The 18,786-nt window shown below is 38.1% G+C and overlaps 1 protein-coding gene across 2 annotated transcripts in view; it reads right to left on the reverse strand.

Moving 5' to 3' along the window:
* Positions 1-16,634, reverse strand: part of pde3b (phosphodiesterase 3B) — a 43,216-nt gene extending 26,582 nt beyond the window's left edge. The window contains exon 1 of one of the 2 annotated variants that reach the window (XM_065952921.1): positions 15,562-16,634. In XM_065952921.1, the coding sequence (XP_065808993.1) occupies positions 15,562-16,449 (888 nt within the window). In that variant the 5' untranslated portion in view covers positions 16,450-16,634. The remainder of the gene's footprint in view (positions 1-15,561) is intronic. The other variant, XM_020632481.3, reaches the window with a different exon arrangement.
* Positions 16,635-18,786: the final 2,152 nt, after the last annotated feature.

Genomic DNA, 18,786 nt, shown 5'->3' on the forward strand with positions numbered 1-18,786 from the left:
CCGTGTAGTCCTTTGTGACTATGCCCAACCTGCCACTTAAAGAGATTGTTTTGCCACTGGAAGGATCAGAATGTTTCTCCAAATGTAAGACGACATTATGGAGAGTGTCTCTAAAATGTAGACCTTTTTGGTCAGTAATTAGATTTAAAGAAAATCAAGATATTTCGGTTTAGCCACAAAGAGAAGACTCACTCCAGAAGTCTGGATCTGAACTCTCGTAAGAGGCATGTTGTTACAGGAAGACGATGGTAAAAACCTTCAAGTCCTTCAAGTTGCATCACAACACAGCATGTAAATGTGATCTTCAGAAGCTCATGTTTAATAACTTTTTTGTTTCTTTCTTTTCTGACTGTTAATATGACCTTCTGAAAAAAGTTCAGTCTGCATTCACCATACACTCTCAGACCTTTTCTCTCTTTTGAAGTGTAAATCTGTGATGCACGTCCTTCACACACAACCTTTTTTGACCAGCGTGAAACCCCAGACACTGAGCTATAGTTTGGAGGCTGCAAGGCCCGAGTACAACAGGAAGGTTATACCTGATATGGACATGAGAGCTAGATGAGGGAGGCTCGAAGCCTTGTAAGGGAACATCTGGTTTTATCATGGAATCAGTGCAGGCTCCTCTCATAAACACAACCTAACGCCTGAGCCCTGGAGCTCTGGCCAATAACAAGCATGTGAACACAAACGCCATCCATCAGAGCCCAGCAGTGGGAGGAGGAGTTAACAGGGAAGTAGGGACACAAAGAACACTGAGAAAAACACCACAACAGAAATAATGTGTCGAGTAAATCATTTACAAGCAAGTGATCAACGCTGGCCGTATGGAGCTTCTTGTTTCTACGTCACGTATCACATTCACAAAGCTGCCATTTCAATTGAAGGGACAGAGGGTGGAATTTTAAAAAAAAGAGCTGAAGAAGCTTACAGTTGTACACTTGTCAGGTTAAAGGTCAAAATTGATACGGACTTAACCACACTGAGGCGCCCAACATCTGTCAAACTAGTTGTTACTCAAGTTAAATGAGAACACATTGAAATCATTATACAGCATGAGAGTCATTTAACCAAATTTGAAACACTCTTCTACGTAAATTCATAGTGAGAGTCTGTTTAGTGTGCTCTATAGCAACAGAGGGCATGTGGCAGCTTGTCCATTACTACTCTCCTGATCGCGGTGTGAAGGCCTTGGTTAGAGCAGAGAGGTAAGGGTCAGCATCATATGGAGCTCGAACATTTAGTGTAAGCTGATTCTATCTGGATGCTTTCTTATATTTACAAGTTGTGACAATCAACAGAAACTTTGCAATGCAATAAAAAATCATACGTTTCTGTAAAACTAAAGCTGAAGCTTCAATACACTCAGTCACAAACATGTCTAGAAGTATTACTTGACTCCTTAGCTTTATTAATCAATTTAAATCAATCAACTATTATTTATATTCGACCACATCATATAAGTATAGGACTAGACCGTACTCTTTGTTATTATTAACAGAGACTCAACATGAATCCACCCTGAGCAAAGCCCTTTGCAACATATAGCAAGTAATAGTGGCCAGCAATTCCTAAAAGGCTTAGATTAACCCACTCAATAGACGGTGAAGAGCAGGCACCAAACTCCACAAGTCAGACATACTTCTCAGGAGTTGGTGGAGACCAAAATGGAGATAAAAGCAGAGTACATATTGGATTAGCATTAATGTGATGCACATAAACATGACTCCAATTGAAAAACTATGTTTTTCAAATTTTGCTGAATATTAAGCAGAAAAAAAGTTTCCAAACATTCTCACAGTAAAAACATTATTAGGGTGTTTAGCTGTTTGTCTATGAGCAAGTGTTGAGAATGACTCCGCCTGAAGTTTAAGAATGCAGCTTTAAGTTAAGATTTACAAAGAGAAATGTGATCTGACTTTTAATGCTTTGTTTTTCTTCTTGCAACATTTCAAACATTTAAGGATACTATAGGTCAAAGACTGTACACCAGTCCTGTTTTTTTTTCTTTTTTTCCTCGATGTTAAAGGAAAAAAACTCTCATCTGATGCAAGGCAATAACCCACAAGAATGACACGATCCACTTTCTTTGGTACGGCCAGACAATGGTTAACCAGACACTTTCTAATTCATTATGTGGACTTGCTAAAGTGAACATACATTCTACAGCAGTGAGTGCAGACCAAAAAAAGACTTTGTTGCAGCACCTGAGAGAATAAGATGGTGTTTTAGGGATATTATTGGCCTTTAGTTTGCACAGGGGTGGGGTGTTTTCCCTGTTGTGTAGCACACACAATGAAGTGAGACTGTCATCCTGCCATGAGCCTGTGCGCTCTCGGAAAGGAACATGGGGAACCAGCTGTTAGAGAAGAAAAAGGGAGGATGAGAGAGATTAAGAGACTGAGGTCACAAGTTTGATGACTCAAGAAAGATTCAAATAAAATAATAAAATAATGTGACTAGGATAAGGATAAGATTGAGTTTTATGAAATGATGGGTACCACATTATAATGTATTGTATTGTATTTGACATCAACATCCAGCAGCAGCAAGTTTACTCCCGCTCCAACCCCGAAGAAACATTCTTCTTTCCTTGCTTAAAGTATGATTGCATTAACAATGCAACAATTTTAATTGAATGGATATTTCTAATAAGCACAAACCATTTCATGGAGACTATTTGTGGGTGACCTTCATCAAAGGATGCAACAACCACATGACTCCTATTTCAACAAGTAAGCACAGGATATCCAATTTATTTGTAGATATTATCTGCTGCTATTGATGCATTCAACCAATATAAATCTGAGCAAGCACTGCCCATTAAGCTAAGTGAAAAAATAAATCCCAAATGACTATCAAAGACTTGTGTTAAAGTACAACACGGGTTACAACATAGTTGACTTAAATGTAATCACTGCTCTTTTTAAGCGACTAATGTACACTTCCTTACAAAATGAAGTTTCCGGTTTAAACACTGCGTCATCAGGAAGGTGGAAAGGTGGATTTCAGAGTGACTGAGGTCTTCAGTTCACACAATATCCCAGCTCAGCAGGCTGCACGGACAGGTCAGGACACAAGGGTGGAACAGCCAGAGATCAGCATTTTACATCTGGAAGTATAAACGTAGAGTTCTGCACGCTCTGCCTGCATCACCTGAGACAGATGCCATATGGCATAAATACTGGAATACTGGCTGACAGTCAGATGAGTCAGAGGCACACAAACAAACCTGAGCTAGGTTTACTAAACACAGTTAAGGAGAGCAAAGGTAAAGCTCAACGTGTACCAAGATTTATGCAGTGTACGTTTTGGCCCAACTTTGCAATTTGGATGGTGTGGCACTGCTGAAAGAAGCACTACTGTCTATAAATCCCATTTACTGTATTAAAAAGAAAAACTAATATTTGCAAAGACTAAAGTTGAGTAAGAGCTAAAATGTGTAGATTTGTTTAAATCAAGCACAGAAATCCTAAAGACAGACTTTATTACATAACAATTTAGATTGGCCCTTTAAATTGCATTTTTATGTTTCTTTGTATATTACATTTGTCAGAATATTTGTATTTCAATAACATATGGGAAAATAAATGACTATCAATAGCATTACACATAATATGTGCTTAAAACACTTTCATTGCAGTTCTTTTTGTGTGACATTTGTTTGGAGTGCAGTGTCGCCTGACTGTCTTCCTGAATGTGACCTTTACCTTGTGTCTGTCTGTCACTGCTCTGACATGCTAACAGTTAACTTCACTGGAAAAGTTAACTGTTGCTGCACAAACAGCCTATAAATATGTCGAAAACACGATGAATGATCTTTACTGTATACACAGTGTGCAGAGTACCTCCACAGTATCTTTTAGCTTTTGGTTTAGGGATGCAGGGGTTTAGCAATCTTTGCTTTAACAAGCAATTAAGGTGATTAGTTACAATATTGATGATTTGCCCCGTGTCAAACCTGGTGCAGCAGATTGATTGCTTCCTATTAATCGATGACATGGTTAGAATTTCTGAGTTTTCACATTAAAGATGGGATCTTTAAAATTACAGCAGTTTGATGTAAGCATTTAGTATTTTTGTGTGTGTTGCATGCTATGTTTTGTCAATAATGATGGATTTACTCCTATATTAATTACTGATTTGTACTTGATTTAAGGTTCAGAAGTACATTTGTACGAGTCTCATTCAATGAACAATAACATTACTGTTTTGAACCTGTGGTCAACACGTGATTTTTCAAAAAAAAATCGTTCTGCCAGCTAAAAATCTTGTAATATACTGTAAAATACTGTATTTGAAATGTTGTAAAATTCTTAATTTATCTTTCAGCCTATATTGTTGAAGCTAGTTCAAACAGTTAACTAGCTCCCAGCTCTCACTGCCTGATCATGACTGGTGGTGTCTGGTGCATTGCCAGGGTGCCTACTGTTGATATGTGGCATCAAGTCCACTGTTGATCCAGTTGATCCGTAGATACAGGGACAGATGAGGACAAAGGGTCACACTAGAGCTGGAAAGCCTTTAAATAACACAATGTATGGGTATACAGTAAGGAGGAACTATTGTGTAAAAATATATTCATGCTGTGTACTTACTTTTTCCCTCCACAGTTTAAGATCAGCATCATGAAGCCACGGGGGGGGGGGGGGGGGTAGATTCTTGCTAAACAAAATTGCCAATAGTTTAGCTGCTTGAAAGAAAGTCTCTTTGGCCACTAAACTTCTGTCGATCCAACCTCAATCAATCAATAATCCTTACAATCACATCAAGTCGAGGCCTTCACTTGAAGCAGCAGCAGCAGCTTGGGTTGGGCCGCAGCCCTGACTGTATCTGAACAGCATAGTGTGCGTCAGCTGCAGAGAGGGTGTGCGATTAAAACAGCCCTGTGCTCGCTCGCTCTGCCATCAGCGTGCTCCATATGACTGATACAAACACCTATCTTTGCCCATAGACTGGCAGTCTGTGCTGATGCAGCTTTATCTCCTGCAGCAGCCTGCATCAGAAGTAAAAAACATATATATCACACAGTCCTCAGAGCACAGAGGCAGCTTACATGACTGTCTTCAACTGTATGGAGGCTGCTAAATGACTGTCATTTCTTTTTCTCACATAAAACACAACGATACTGCCATGGATTGTTCTGTCAGAAAACTACAACTCCTTTTCGAGTGGTAACTACAAATAAAGAAACTACTGAATCATTGTGAAAAGAGGGGACGCACTAGTTTTCTTCACAAGAAATGTAGATAAGCAATATGCTCGGTCCACTCTTACAGGTCAAATTTCATGTGCTGTTACAGGACAGAGGAAGGAGGGGTGGGGGGGGGGATTCATGTCCCCGGGGAATTGATTACACTGAACAATGGGGAGCAGATCAACAACAGCCTTGGCCATACGGGGGAGATATCACACTGGTCAGATACAAAGTCTATCTACAAAATCTCACTTGCGTTATTTGAGGGGAAAGGAGGTGGGGGGGGGGGGGGGTATTTGAGAATGTGTGCATGTGTCTCTGTATGTGTTGTGTGTGTTGGGGGAGGGGCAGATGGGGTTAAAGTGAGAAAGAAAAGGAGACAGCGACAACCAAAGAAAAAGTGAAGAAAAGGGGGTGGGGATTGGCTGGGAGAAGTTTCTCCATTTTTTTTTTTTTTTTATCTTAACCTCATCAAAGATTTACTTTTTTTTTAAACAATAAGTCACTCCGAATTATTTGTGCACAGTAATTGGAAATGGTCAATCCCGTTGGTTGAAGTTCAGGTTTTCATAGCTGTGACTAATAGTGCTTCTCAGTTTTGCCCTTTTCAGTGGGATCTGCCCTCAGCTGCTAAACACACACAAGCCCTCCTCTGTAGCTGCGGCTGACGTCAACCGTCACTTAGCAACAGCCTTTTGGTGTAAAAGCAGCAGTGCTGACACCGTTTTCAAAAGAGGCGCACAGAGAAAGACAGAAAGAAATTCAGAGTGAATGAGAAACAGAGATAGAGAGAATAAAAAAAAACACGGAGAAAGTCAATCAAGTGAGTGCATTTTTGGTGAGTTTGCTGTGAAGGTTTTGATGAAAAAAAAACTTTGATTAAAAAAACATTTAAAGAATTGAATCCAAATAAAAAGCTTAAATCCTGTGTGGAGTGTGAATTCTCCTTTCAATTTTCAGGTGACAATAATGAAGGAAAAGATGATGTTACATTACTAAAGTCCTCTGGAGACTACTGGAGAACAGTCAGTTAAAACCTTAAGTAGGTACTCATTTAAATTAAACTTACTAAACACCCCCACCTCTTTCCCTCCATGCTTTAATTCTCACAGCAAAGTATTTAAACCTGAGCTCACACCATGTATGTCAAAGCACCTGAATCCAACTACACCGCCATGCTGGCTCTCTTTTTTCTAAATACGTCTTCTCTCAGCCTGTCACTGGACTGAACAGTCAACACATGCAAGGTTCAACAACCTCATCCTGAACCGAGAAGCTCAGCCACCTGAAATGTTTGCATTGTTGGCAAACACGTGGTGTCATCAGAATCCTTTGATGAGAACAGAAATTGGTATTCAAACTTAAAAAACTTCATTTCGTCATTACTGATCTATGTAGTCCTTTCACATGCCGGTTTCACACATTGTTGAATCTGGAAAAAGTATAGGAGGACATTTGAGGGGAATGAAGGTCTAATTAGCCCAAACTTAACAAGACACAAAACAAGCAACAAATAAGCTTTGTATGTATAATAATATAAGCAGATCGATGAGGTCAGGACATCACAGCTCATTAGGGCAAACACAGAAAGAGGGGACATGCTTCACAGCTCATTGCAACTCACAGCAGAGAATACAAAGGCATGACCCCGAGTTTGTACAAAAAATATGATTTTTTTTTTAATGGAGTATTTTATCAACAACCTTCTTAAGGATTAAGCAAAAAAAAACAACACTTTGTTTGAGTGTATTGTGAGCCCTCCTTTCATGGTGTCTGCAGACACCAGAGTCATTAGGCTAAGCTCTGGTAGACCTATCATGAAAACTAAAGAGCTGCAAGCTAATTGCTGGTGATCATGACGCAAACCGTTTCCAGGGTAACCCGAGTTTTGGAGTACCCGCTCCAGCATTTCCTCATCTGTTTGCACTCACACCAGCAGGCTGACAATGCAGTCGCTGCATCCTGTTTCACTCTGCAGTCAGCCAAACACACACACACACACACACACGGCACCTCGATCCACTTAACCCTTTCTACCTTTACTCCTGCAGCTGCTGCCTGTGAAGAATGGCAGGCCAATCTGCAAATTTGTTCTGAGATTTAAGAAAGTGAGATGAGACTATCTGTCATGTGCAGCATGTCTGGATAAAGTGACAAGACAATTCTTTAAAGAGTACATTTCCTAAATATTAAGTATATATTGAATATTCACTGAAATCTTCTTAAAAAAAGCTCACAATATTTTATCCTAAATGCTGATTCAGCTCCTGATTATGCGTTCATAAAATCTTTATCTCCCTACTATGAAAACTGCCTGTGGCACCAATGAGGAGTTGCTAAGCGATGAATTAGGACATCTTGGTCTTGATATCGCAACTATTACACAAGCTGCTAAACACAGAGTTTAATGTCACATGTCACTCTGCTGTAGTTAAACATCAGCACAGTTCAGCCCATATTTCATCTTAAAGAACTACTTCATAATAACCAGCTCAGCAATGTAACATTTACTATACTTTTAACTAATATGACCATATTTATCATTTCAATTAGAATCCAACAATTGTTCAAGTCCAACATATTGCAAATAAAACTGCATAAGACTGAAAGTAACTGTTCACAATAATAAATATATCAAGATGAGACACAGACACATGTAACCTTTAACTGCACATTAGTCATTTAATGGCTTTTATTTTAAGGCACTGCCCTTTTGCTCCATCCGCAAAGTCCATCCAGCTACATTAATATCAACTAAAGTTCTATTCAACGTGTAAAAAAAAAAAAGTAAAAACTGGAAGGTTAGGTATTCGTATTTTATTGTCTTAATTTGTGTCACTATATAAATGTGAAAATGTACTAAATTCAAAAGTTAAAATAAAAGGTTACTTAATCATGCTGACATTATTTTCAAGCAAGGCACAAGTATGAATAAAATAAGAAGAATATGAGCAACAAAACAGAATTTGATTGTATTGTTCTCTTGGGTTTTCTCGATGCATCCTGAACGTCCAAGAGGTCACAAATGGCCAAAAATGTTCCTCTACTTTTTATTGCTTAAAACAGGGTTCATATCCAACTTTATTTCAAGTTTTTATAGGAGACTGAAAACAATGTTGTAAGCAGTAGAGGATTAACCATGTTCTCAGTAAACTGGATTCTTGTTTCAGCACACACTGCAGACGCACATTACTCGTCTTGTATCTAACACGTGTTTAGGCAGTGGTGTAGTTCAGACTATGGTGACTTAAAGGTAAAAAAAAGAAAAAAAAAAAAAAGGCGATCAGACAGCAACCAAAAAATGCAATGAGCCTTACATCTCCATGGGCATACAGATAAAGAGGCTGAAGGCGGAGTGTAAATTGTGTGTGAAGAGCAAATTCATTTGGCCCTGATTTTAACTCTCTAGACCTCTGACACAATTTCATTCCATTATTATAAAATATACTCTTAGATCAAGTCTAATTATGTACACTCATCGTGTAACACATAATGCTCTAAAACACAGATGAACAACTGGATTTTCAAACAGAGAAAACAAAGGTGTAAAAATAGATTTGATATTAATTACGCGTTCTCTGCCCTACTGCCCCAATGCTGTATGCATTTGCCAAAAAAATAGAAATTCTAAATTATGACTTTTTTTCTTCTTTTGAATAACCGAAAGACATAAATGGAGAAAAGCCAATTTCTTTGTCTGAATTTCTGCAGCTAAAGAAGCTAAGTGGTCTGAAGTGTAATCCTCCGTGGCAACTTTTCCTATCGAAAGCCTCTTTCTATTGCAAGGCGTCTGCAAACAAAGAATTTCTCCCATTCTCATCACTGCTGGAGGCAGACACTATATTCTACAGGGCGATTAATAAGACTTGGCATTTTTTTTTTCTTCATTGCAATCACCCTGTGGTACGTCACTGGGTTGTGACGTCAATGTTATATCATTCCACATGGCTTTACAGCAAGCGAACGTGACAGCTGAGCGCTGCTCTGCGTTTTCACTGCTCTCCCTTCCAACCTTTTCTCTCTGCAGCCTGCTTCTCTGTTCGCGTCTGAATGGGGGGTTAGTTAAGTGTGTTATTTACCCCTGCCTGCCCCCGCTGAGTGGCAACCACACAAAAAGAGGGCCTTCGCCTCCTGAATGCAACATCGCACTGCCAGCTCTGCCCCTAAGGTCTTAGTCATGCAGTAGTGAGCTCTCAGATTCTTGCCATGAAAAAAAAAAAAAAAAAAAAATACAATAATCCTGCTTGGAAATGATCATCTCCACTTAATTCTCTTCATCTATTTTAAAAAATGGGGCTTAGAGTCGCATGCTGACGTACAGTAGTTCGGGGAGGGAGCAGGTTGTCATTCAGGCTGGACAATAAAATCATTGTTATGGAAAACAGATATTTGGAATAAAAGACATCAAGCAGGGACTTGGCGCATATATTTTTCATCTGCAAATTGTATTGACTAAATACTAGGTCTCAAATTGAGACATATGTGACTTATGGACAAAGACAATGCACTAGAAAATTGCATTGAAATCAGCAAATACAAAATGTTACAGGCCTTTGTCACCATGTCACAATTAAACAATCCTCTGAACTTTTTAGATCCTTTTGATGCAAATCTATCACAACAAAACAACAAAGTTTATGCAGTACATTTGGGATTTTGTGAGCTGTCCTCTGGCTCTTGAAACAAGTCAGAAAACTTTGGTTAACAAGAGGTTTTCAGACTGGAGATACTGAAATTTGTCAGCAGAAAATGAACATTTAATAAATCTCTAATGAGGGAAATCATGCAATCTTCTCTCCAACACTGCATAAAAGGATGTGTTTATGGGCAGTGCTGGGTTTTTTCTTTTCTTCTCCATGTGTAAATGTGACGATACTTACACCTCTACAGAGACTTTGCCCAATGATTCATGATTTCTAAATAAGCAGTCTTTTTGCTGTTTAAATAGACAGTGTATAATATGGGAATATGCCAACAGCCATCACGACAGGCTTTCCTTCCTAGTCAGTCTGGCACAATTAAGAGTCACACCTACCATAGAAAAGATGCTCAGCTACAGTGACAGTAACACAACATTGAACACGAGTTGAGGAGCACGAGAAAAAATGACCTTTCAAAAAACAAATACAGCAAACTTTTGAATCCTAACGTGACCACAATATGACATTAAAAAGATAAAATGTATACAGGTTGTGCATGTGAATTTTGAAGCCTACTTTTCAGAAAACACAGACAAAAACGTTTTCATCAAAACTTATGTTGACAAAATAGATCCTTTAAAGCCGCAGTTACAAGCTGTCAAAGATAATATTACATATGATCCTCTGTTACACCGTTTCAAATAATTGCACAAGTTTATTCAACTATTTAAAAAAAAATAGTATCTATAAAACAAAATAAATAAAATTGGGAGCAGTAAATTAAATGAGCCTGATTCTTACGTGGATATCTTACAACCTTGGTTAAATAATGTGATGAAAATGAATAAACAGACTGGCGCTGACGTGTCGAAACTATTCAGACAAAATGTGTGACATCATCAGATCGCTGAATTGGATTGAATGGTGGTGAATCTGCATAGGATGTACTGTAAAAGGCTTTACAGTTTCTTTGTAATTGCTGTAATAAGATAATCTCATTTGGTAACTTGTTTCCTCTGAATCTCAGCCTGTTCTTCTGTCAGCAAGTTTTATTACGACATTAAGTTTTCTAAAGAGCCATCACAATCGCTCATTTGTCTCGACCTCTTGTGCTTGGCATTCTTGTTACATTAAACTTGTTCTCTTCTCAACAAACGTGGCTGTGGTTACGTTCAGCTTTTGGCGTTTTTTTGTATCTTATAAAATATCTGTCAAGTTGATTCCTTGAATGTTTTTTCTTCACACTTTTTGCTTGCATTCTCATTCTTCTACTTTTATTGGCTCATAACTGCCTTTTAGGGCACACTACCATTACTAACTATGCATTTGTTAACAGGTGGAACTGTGATCCACATGAATTATCTACAATATATTTGAGGATTTTTTCCGTAAAACTTCTATTTTAAAAATATAACCAGTGAAGTTTTACAGTCAATATTGCTTTTTTATGGCACGCCGTGCTAGGAAATATTTGTGTGCAGCTACCTGCAAGCATTTCAAACTCAAAAACAAACTTCACAAAGACCAGCAGATCAAACTGATGCTCTACAGCACCACCGGTGGCCAACAACTCCCCAGTTCACCTTTAACACAAATTACAGCAGTAAGCTCTGTCAAACCCAAAGAGTGATGTTGAGCCATAGGTTACACTAGGCCTGCAGGACATGAGATAAATATGCCATGTGAGATAACATTGTTCAGTTTGCAATAATAATATGGCGTACTATAAATAAATAAAAAGGTACATATTCGATATAACTCAGTTTTTAGCTTTAACTTATTAGACTGCATCAACATTGTGTGAAAGCATGACCACTGAACATAGGCATATTCCCAGAGGGTAAATGTAGTTTAGTAAGAAAGCATTGCTTGTTTACATAAATAAAATGTATTTAATTTACATTGTGATAAATTAAGACTTTTGTAATGTGTTAATGGCAATGCTTATATCACCATAACAATGAAATGGTGATGTCTTTTCCACACAGTGAAGTTCAAATCCACAGTCGACACCTGATTATAAAAAGTACTCCTTTTGCAACATGACATATTATTTTTTAGCAGGCTGAAGGTTACATCTTCCTTCACTTTCAGTGGATGAAGAAAAAGATGTGACTAACATTAAGAGAAATACACGCCTGTCCTGAGGCTGAACTCTCTGTGTGGATTCACAAGTTTGAACACTTTATTTCTGGCTTTGATGAAGTATTAATTTGGTATTACAGCTGCAGCTCCATAATAACTTAATGTACATTACAAATGAAAAGCCTCACAACCAAAAACATGCCTAATATTCTAAATGCCACCACCCTGATCCTACAAACTCTGGACACATGCAGTATACAACTCTGGTCCTGGTTTCTCTCAGGCCACCCACAGTACAAGAGCGGCTTAGAGGAGCACATCAGGTGGATAGACCCCCACAAACTCATAAGCATGTATGCCTTTGAATGCATATGTGCAAGACCTTTAGAAAAATTACAAAGAAAAGATGTAATTCCATGTAAATTGGAATCGTGTCTGCAAGCTCCATTTTTTTTGTGTAAAGACCCCATGGAGTCTCAAGCATTGAAACTTTGACAGCATGGTCATATTCCACAAGTTTGGTTTCCACTATCATGACTTTCTAAAGCGTATTGGCTGGTTTAACTCCAGTTGTTTGCACTTTCTGGTAGATGTAAAGCTTCAAGCAAAGGTACTGTAACTGTATTAATCAGCAGTGTAATAAATAATTAACACTAACTTAAGTTATCAGTTTAACCGTTGACAAGCTCTTAACTTGATTCCTCTCTTTTTACAACAGATTACACATTAGTGTGTGTTATCCCCGACCAAAACTTTCAATTCCAAGAAACAACTATTTTTCCCTATTGATGATGAACTTGCTGTAACAAAAAAACGTGCATTGCTGCTTACAAAAAAAAACGCTCCTCGCACCTGAGAGTCAATAAAACAATGACCCTCTCACAGACAGCACAGAGCGGAGCTGATGGGTTTGAGTGTGTTAAAAGGTGTAAAGACGAAGAACATGTGTGACATCAGCAGTGAACCCTGAGTAACCCCCTGTCGAGATTTCCTTTGTTCTGCTTTTTGCCTGCCTATAACGCTGAAACTGTCGGGGTATTTTCAATATAAAAATCGCTCATTAATACATAGAGAGTAAATTGTTTTCTCTTCAATGACTATATGTTCTGATTATCAGATTCAGGAGGGGAAATGCTTAATGCCATCAGAAGCTAGATTTTTTTTTTTTTTTTTTTTTAAAGAGAACATGCTTTCATATTAACTACATGGCAATGATGCTGTCTCAGATATGTAAATAATATCTTTCCCAGCTTGTATGGGCCACAACACCCCAGACAGGTTTCCAGCAAATTGAATCACAGGACTGACACCTACAAACAGACACACTCACTCAACAATGCACGCACAACTAACAGTCAATCCAGACTTGAATCCACCTGACTGTCATGTCCCACATGTTTGTGCCATATCTTTGTGTCCTCAAACTTTGCTTTCACACAAATATTACTGGCCAACAAGTTGAAAATCATTTTTTTAACAGTGGGATGACAATCCCTATAATTTTTTGTCTCTATTTACATAATATACAGAGTAGCTGTCAGAGACTCAACCTAAAACACGACACATATCAGTTATAAGTACCAGTCCCTGTATATGTCAACACTGAAGTCGTTTTTTAGACTAAAAGATAAGTAACTACCTGAAATAGATTCAAACTTTATCTATTGAAAATATTATATGGAAATACTTTGATAAAGAATTGTCCAAATGAACAATGTGGTCTTATTTAGTTATTTCATAAATCACAATTATTCAGAAAATACTATTAGAGCAACATCTACACACCAAAGTTTAAACTTTGATTTAATAAACACCTCATTCAAGGATCAAGTAGATATTTTTCTCTTCCACATAAAAAGGTTAACAAATGTTAGAGCTAAGGCCACAAAACTTTAAAATATATTACAGTCACCATACATAATCGTTTGATTGATTCAACCTGTTTTTTTCTACTCGTGTTTGTTCAGTTTGAGTGTGCGTGCCATGTTTAAGGCCTATAGTTTAAATGTGGGCCATTCTGCTTAAAGCCTTAAACACAATGAAGTGGAGAAACAACTGCTGGAAATTGCACAACTGAGACAAAGTGGACTTATATATTTTTAGTTGTCTTATCATTACTAACAAAGCTCCAAGGACATAAACACAATACGTGTGAGCTGATGGCTTCAACTTAAAACTGCACATTTGTCTTCAACTACACTGTTCAAAATAATAGTCACAATGTGTCTGCATTTTTCTACATTGTCTACATACAATCTAAGCCAACAGCTTGAAACAAATGTATTTTCTATTTTTTTTGTACTTATAGTATGCTGCATGATAAGTCTTCATTTTGTTTTGATATAACCTGATAAAGGTGTACTGGTTTACAGAGCTCATGCAAAGTAAAAAAGAGCCTGGCTTTGGATTGGATCTGTTGGCTGCTGTGTGTAAACACACTTGTTTTATGCAGCCTGTGTGTACAATCTTACTAAAAGAAATGGAAACACATAGTCTGTGGACACTGACTAATCCCTGCGTGTGCTCACCATCTTTTTGTTTTGTTGACTGCTACAGTCAGAGGGGAGCATAGGCCACATCAATGGCTGTGCTGCTGCTGCTGGCTGTGTTGTTACTCTTGCAGGATAATGTAGACAGGCACTCACAATTCATCGATTACCTGGTCTATAATCTTATAAGTGATCATTTACCAGCAAAATGTAGGGGAAAAAACATTAAAGCTGCAACTCACTAAGGTATTTACTGTCAGTTATATTCAAGATGAAATTGATTGGTTTGTTTGCTTTAAACATTTCATGAAATGTTGAAAAATGTCTACATTTCCCAGAGCCAAAAAAAAAAACCTATGCCTTTAAATGTGCTAGTTTCTCCACTGCACAAAGGTTTTCATTTGAGCGTGTCCAAAAAGACACCATAAAGTTTGCATATTTAATTAAGAAATGTACCTGTTTTCTTTTTCTTTTTTTTAAAAACATTAATAAAACCGATTAACCATAAAAAAACCAGTGAAATTACCGGTAGTTGCATAGTGAAAAACGTATCGTTGAAATGTTGCAGTCCTTGTAAACATTATAAAATGATAGCAAGAAGAGCTGTCAGCAAAAGAGCTTCCCACAATAGCATGGTGAGAATGTGGATATTTTATCTTTAAGTTATTAGAGGATATAAAACACAGTTTGCATTATTAAGTCAATGCTGAAATTGTATTTGTTAAATTAAATTTTGACAAAGCCATTGTTTGATATTAACACATATGGGACTGTATAGTAGCCTACAATAACACTGAAATAATTAATGGCATAATGGTCGCCTGCTAAGGCAATTCTTAATACATTGCACTTTCTTTCTATGAATGCTTGTATCGATAAGAGGCCATTTACTTTATTAAATATTAATTTTAGACTGATCATTTGGAGAAATGGTTAAGATGTTTTGTTTTGATGTGTTTTTTGGGTTTTTTTTTTTCTGTAGGTCATTCGTATGATTTGCTTTGTGTGGGCTTGTTCGTGACATAAGCCTGGGTGTTTTCCTCCTCTGATGCACATGTGCAATCGGGGTAGCTGTTGGTGATCATCGGGCCTAGATACTTTTTTGAACAATAAAAACAGCCGTGGTCCTGCAGGGGGGCAAAAGACCTACCTGTTCTCTGGATATACAGGGCAACGAAGGTCTGCGAGGCATTTTACAACTGCCATAATAGCTGGTCGACGTTTCCCCAAGTGAAACACAGCTGGACCTTCTCCGAGGTCTGATCACTGGGACCTTTTCCTCCGTAGTGGAAATCCCACTCGGTGCTTCCCTCGTCGGGTAGTAACGATCAAAACAGAGCCCCAACAGGGAGCCACAAACCCCCGCAAAGCAGGCGAAGAGAGGTCTGAGGAGAGCAGGCAGACCGCTCAAACTTGTGAAAGAAACAAGCCACACAATGCTGGCGAAAACCAGTATAAGAACACTGTGTTTGAGTTTCAGAGTGGGGATGAGTGTGAGCAAACCCACACATCCCAACACGAATAACAACCTGCCCACCATTTGCATCTGGTGTTGGTCCTCTCCCCATTGCAAAAAGCGCAAAACCAAAAAATCCCCGAGGTAACACGATGCTGGCAGTGACAGGAGCCAACATTTACTGCTCTCCTTCTTTTTCCTCCTCAGGTAAAACGTCAGAAAGAAGAAAGCACATCCTATGCTGAATAAAGGACTGATGGACTGGGAGAAGCCTGACAAGAAAGTCCGCAAATCCCACTGCGAGTCACTTTGCAAGCTCCTAGATATTAGAAAAGAAACCGCGAAGATTACAAACGCGCCGACGTACAGGGCAGAGACCTTCAACACTTTAGAGTTTAGTATGTCTTCGTTGCAAAACCTGCACACGTTTAGCAAAAATCCCCTCTGATGGTCCTGTTTAAGAGGGGTGACGCAGCTCTTCACATAGCCGTTCCTGAAGCCCTCTGTGCTGTTTACACTTCCAGCTCCGTCGTGGTGCCTTATTTTACTGTGCAAAACCTCTCCTTCCTCCCGTGCAGCCATGGCTCGACTGTGGCTCCTCGTATCCACGCCACACACACACACACACACACACACAAAAAAAAAAAAAGTGCCCCCTTCTTCTAATATTCACGCCGTGTTAACGCTCAACAACATGACAGCAAACGCACTCCATGGTCACTCAAACGTGCTCCAGCACTTGGACTAAAGAAAGAAGGTGAGATGTTGTTTTTACAGAAATGGGGGGGGGTGGGGGCTCTCCGTCGCCCCCCAGAGGCCACAACTCAGCACGCAGGGCTTCTTAATGTGGAGCGCTGAACCAATCCTGAGCTGCATCTGAAATACAATCCAAATCAATATACTGAGTTTACAGTCAATGCAGACACTTAAAAAAATAAATAATAATAATAATAATAATAAACTTTATGATAGGCCTAAGTGTAATTTCCACATAATTTCAGGTTAACTTCCTATAACCTAGTTTTATCTTATAGTAGGCTATATGTAAGCCTACTCAATCGATAACTACCGATAATCATAAGTCTAAAATTAAATAAAATTGTAGCGTTTGAAAATGTAATAGTTCACATGTTGTTTTTATGAGGAATAAATATATATATAGTTTCGAGGTAACTTAACTCTTGCACAGTTTGTCACTATTTGAATGTTAACGAGTCAATGTCACCTTCCCAAATACCAATATAGCTAAAGTGATCTTGTACTATCCTGTGGTCTAATGATATGGTCCTTCGGTCAAAGAGTTCCCTATCTTTAGCTTATCCTGGGTGCGAAGTGGAAGTACTGCATCTTTTTCTCTGGGATCCTTTCGTTCACCTGCCCTGATATGGTAAAACAAACGATTGCCGATTAAAGTGATCTCAACGACTTTGTACCTGCTAGTGGCTGCCAAGTGGTTGTTGTTCATTACTGGCACACACACACACAAAAAAAAAAAATTACTGAATACTTTAGCTGGCTCCATTAGTAAGCTGCTTTTTGACATCCTAACAAACATAAACATATGAGCATGTTTGCTGAATAAGACGCCAAACTCCTTGAAATTAAGATTAATGTATGACAATTTCCAGCTTCAAAACAAGATCTTACCCTAGAATAAAAACCCATTATGTAGTCCAAAATGTCAAGGTATTTAAACAGTTTTTGAGCCAGGCTACAAACAGCTATTGTAACAGACCTTTTCACAACATAATGTTTGAGGTAAAGTGTATTTAGGTATTATGTCAATGGTTGCATTTCATTTAAAGCCCTAACATTGTAAATTCTGGCTTACTGGAATTGGAAAACTAATGAGCTATATCAAACGCTGGCCTGCCAAACCCAAGACACAGAGGGGATTTTCAGTTTGCCTTACTTTGCATAACTGAACAGTTCATAAAAGACACAATGACTTTCATTTTTGCACATTTTCTGACTTTACACTATGGATTTAGAATGGGACTGCTTGCATTCATGAAAAGCTAGCTTGTGTCTGTTTTTCAAAAGTAAAATCTGTATGAGCTCCTTTCTATAAACCCTTGTCAATTGTGTGTAATGAGGTGACCCTGATGTGTGATGTTTAAAAAACGCAAAATTTATAGAAAAGTTTAAACTCACACTTAATGTATACATAGAATATCCATTAATAATCCTTATTTAAGTGAATTTAAATGCCCATTCAAGTTGCATGGCACTGGTTGTGTAAGTGAAATCAATTTAATAATACAAATTGATTGAAAGTACAGACAGAAAATGATGATAACTATATGTTCCTGATGATTCCAAAACCAAAAATAAATCAACTTTTTGAATTAGTGTTGTTTGTATATTAGCAGCCCTTGCAAGTTAAATAATAATAATAAAATAATAAATAAACAGATGGACGTATTTCAATATGTTGACCACTGTTTTAATAAATACTTGCTGCATGCTGTTGCTTTTGGCCTTAAGGTGTGAGTTGTTGCAATGGTATTTATTGTGAGGTTAAAAGTGGAAAATGGGAACTGAATGAAACACTAAATCATTCACATGATAGCTCATTCAGATGCCTTTGCAGCCACTGTGTCAATGAGGCAAAGTTTCCACTAGACGGTGCTGCATACCATTCAAATCCGTTGAACTATATTGTTGAAGCAATAAAGCAAATACATTTTTGTAAAGCCATGTTTTTCATTGTAGGCTACACATTTTGATTTGATTTTATGACACAGGAGCCAAGTCTGCTGAAGACTTCAAAGGCAAGCCAAATACATTTTGAAATGTTAGTTACAGTAAACAATTTTGAACCATCAAACCCTTAAACTACAAAAAAAGAATAGTTCCCATAAGAAAGTTTACCATGGTATCCCATAGTACATAGTACCGTAGTACATACCATGGTAT

This window comes from Labrus bergylta, chromosome 3 (assembly GCF_963930695.1).
Source record: "Labrus bergylta chromosome 3, fLabBer1.1, whole genome shotgun sequence".
Lineage (NCBI taxonomy): Eukaryota > Metazoa > Chordata > Actinopteri > Labriformes > Labridae > Labrus > Labrus bergylta.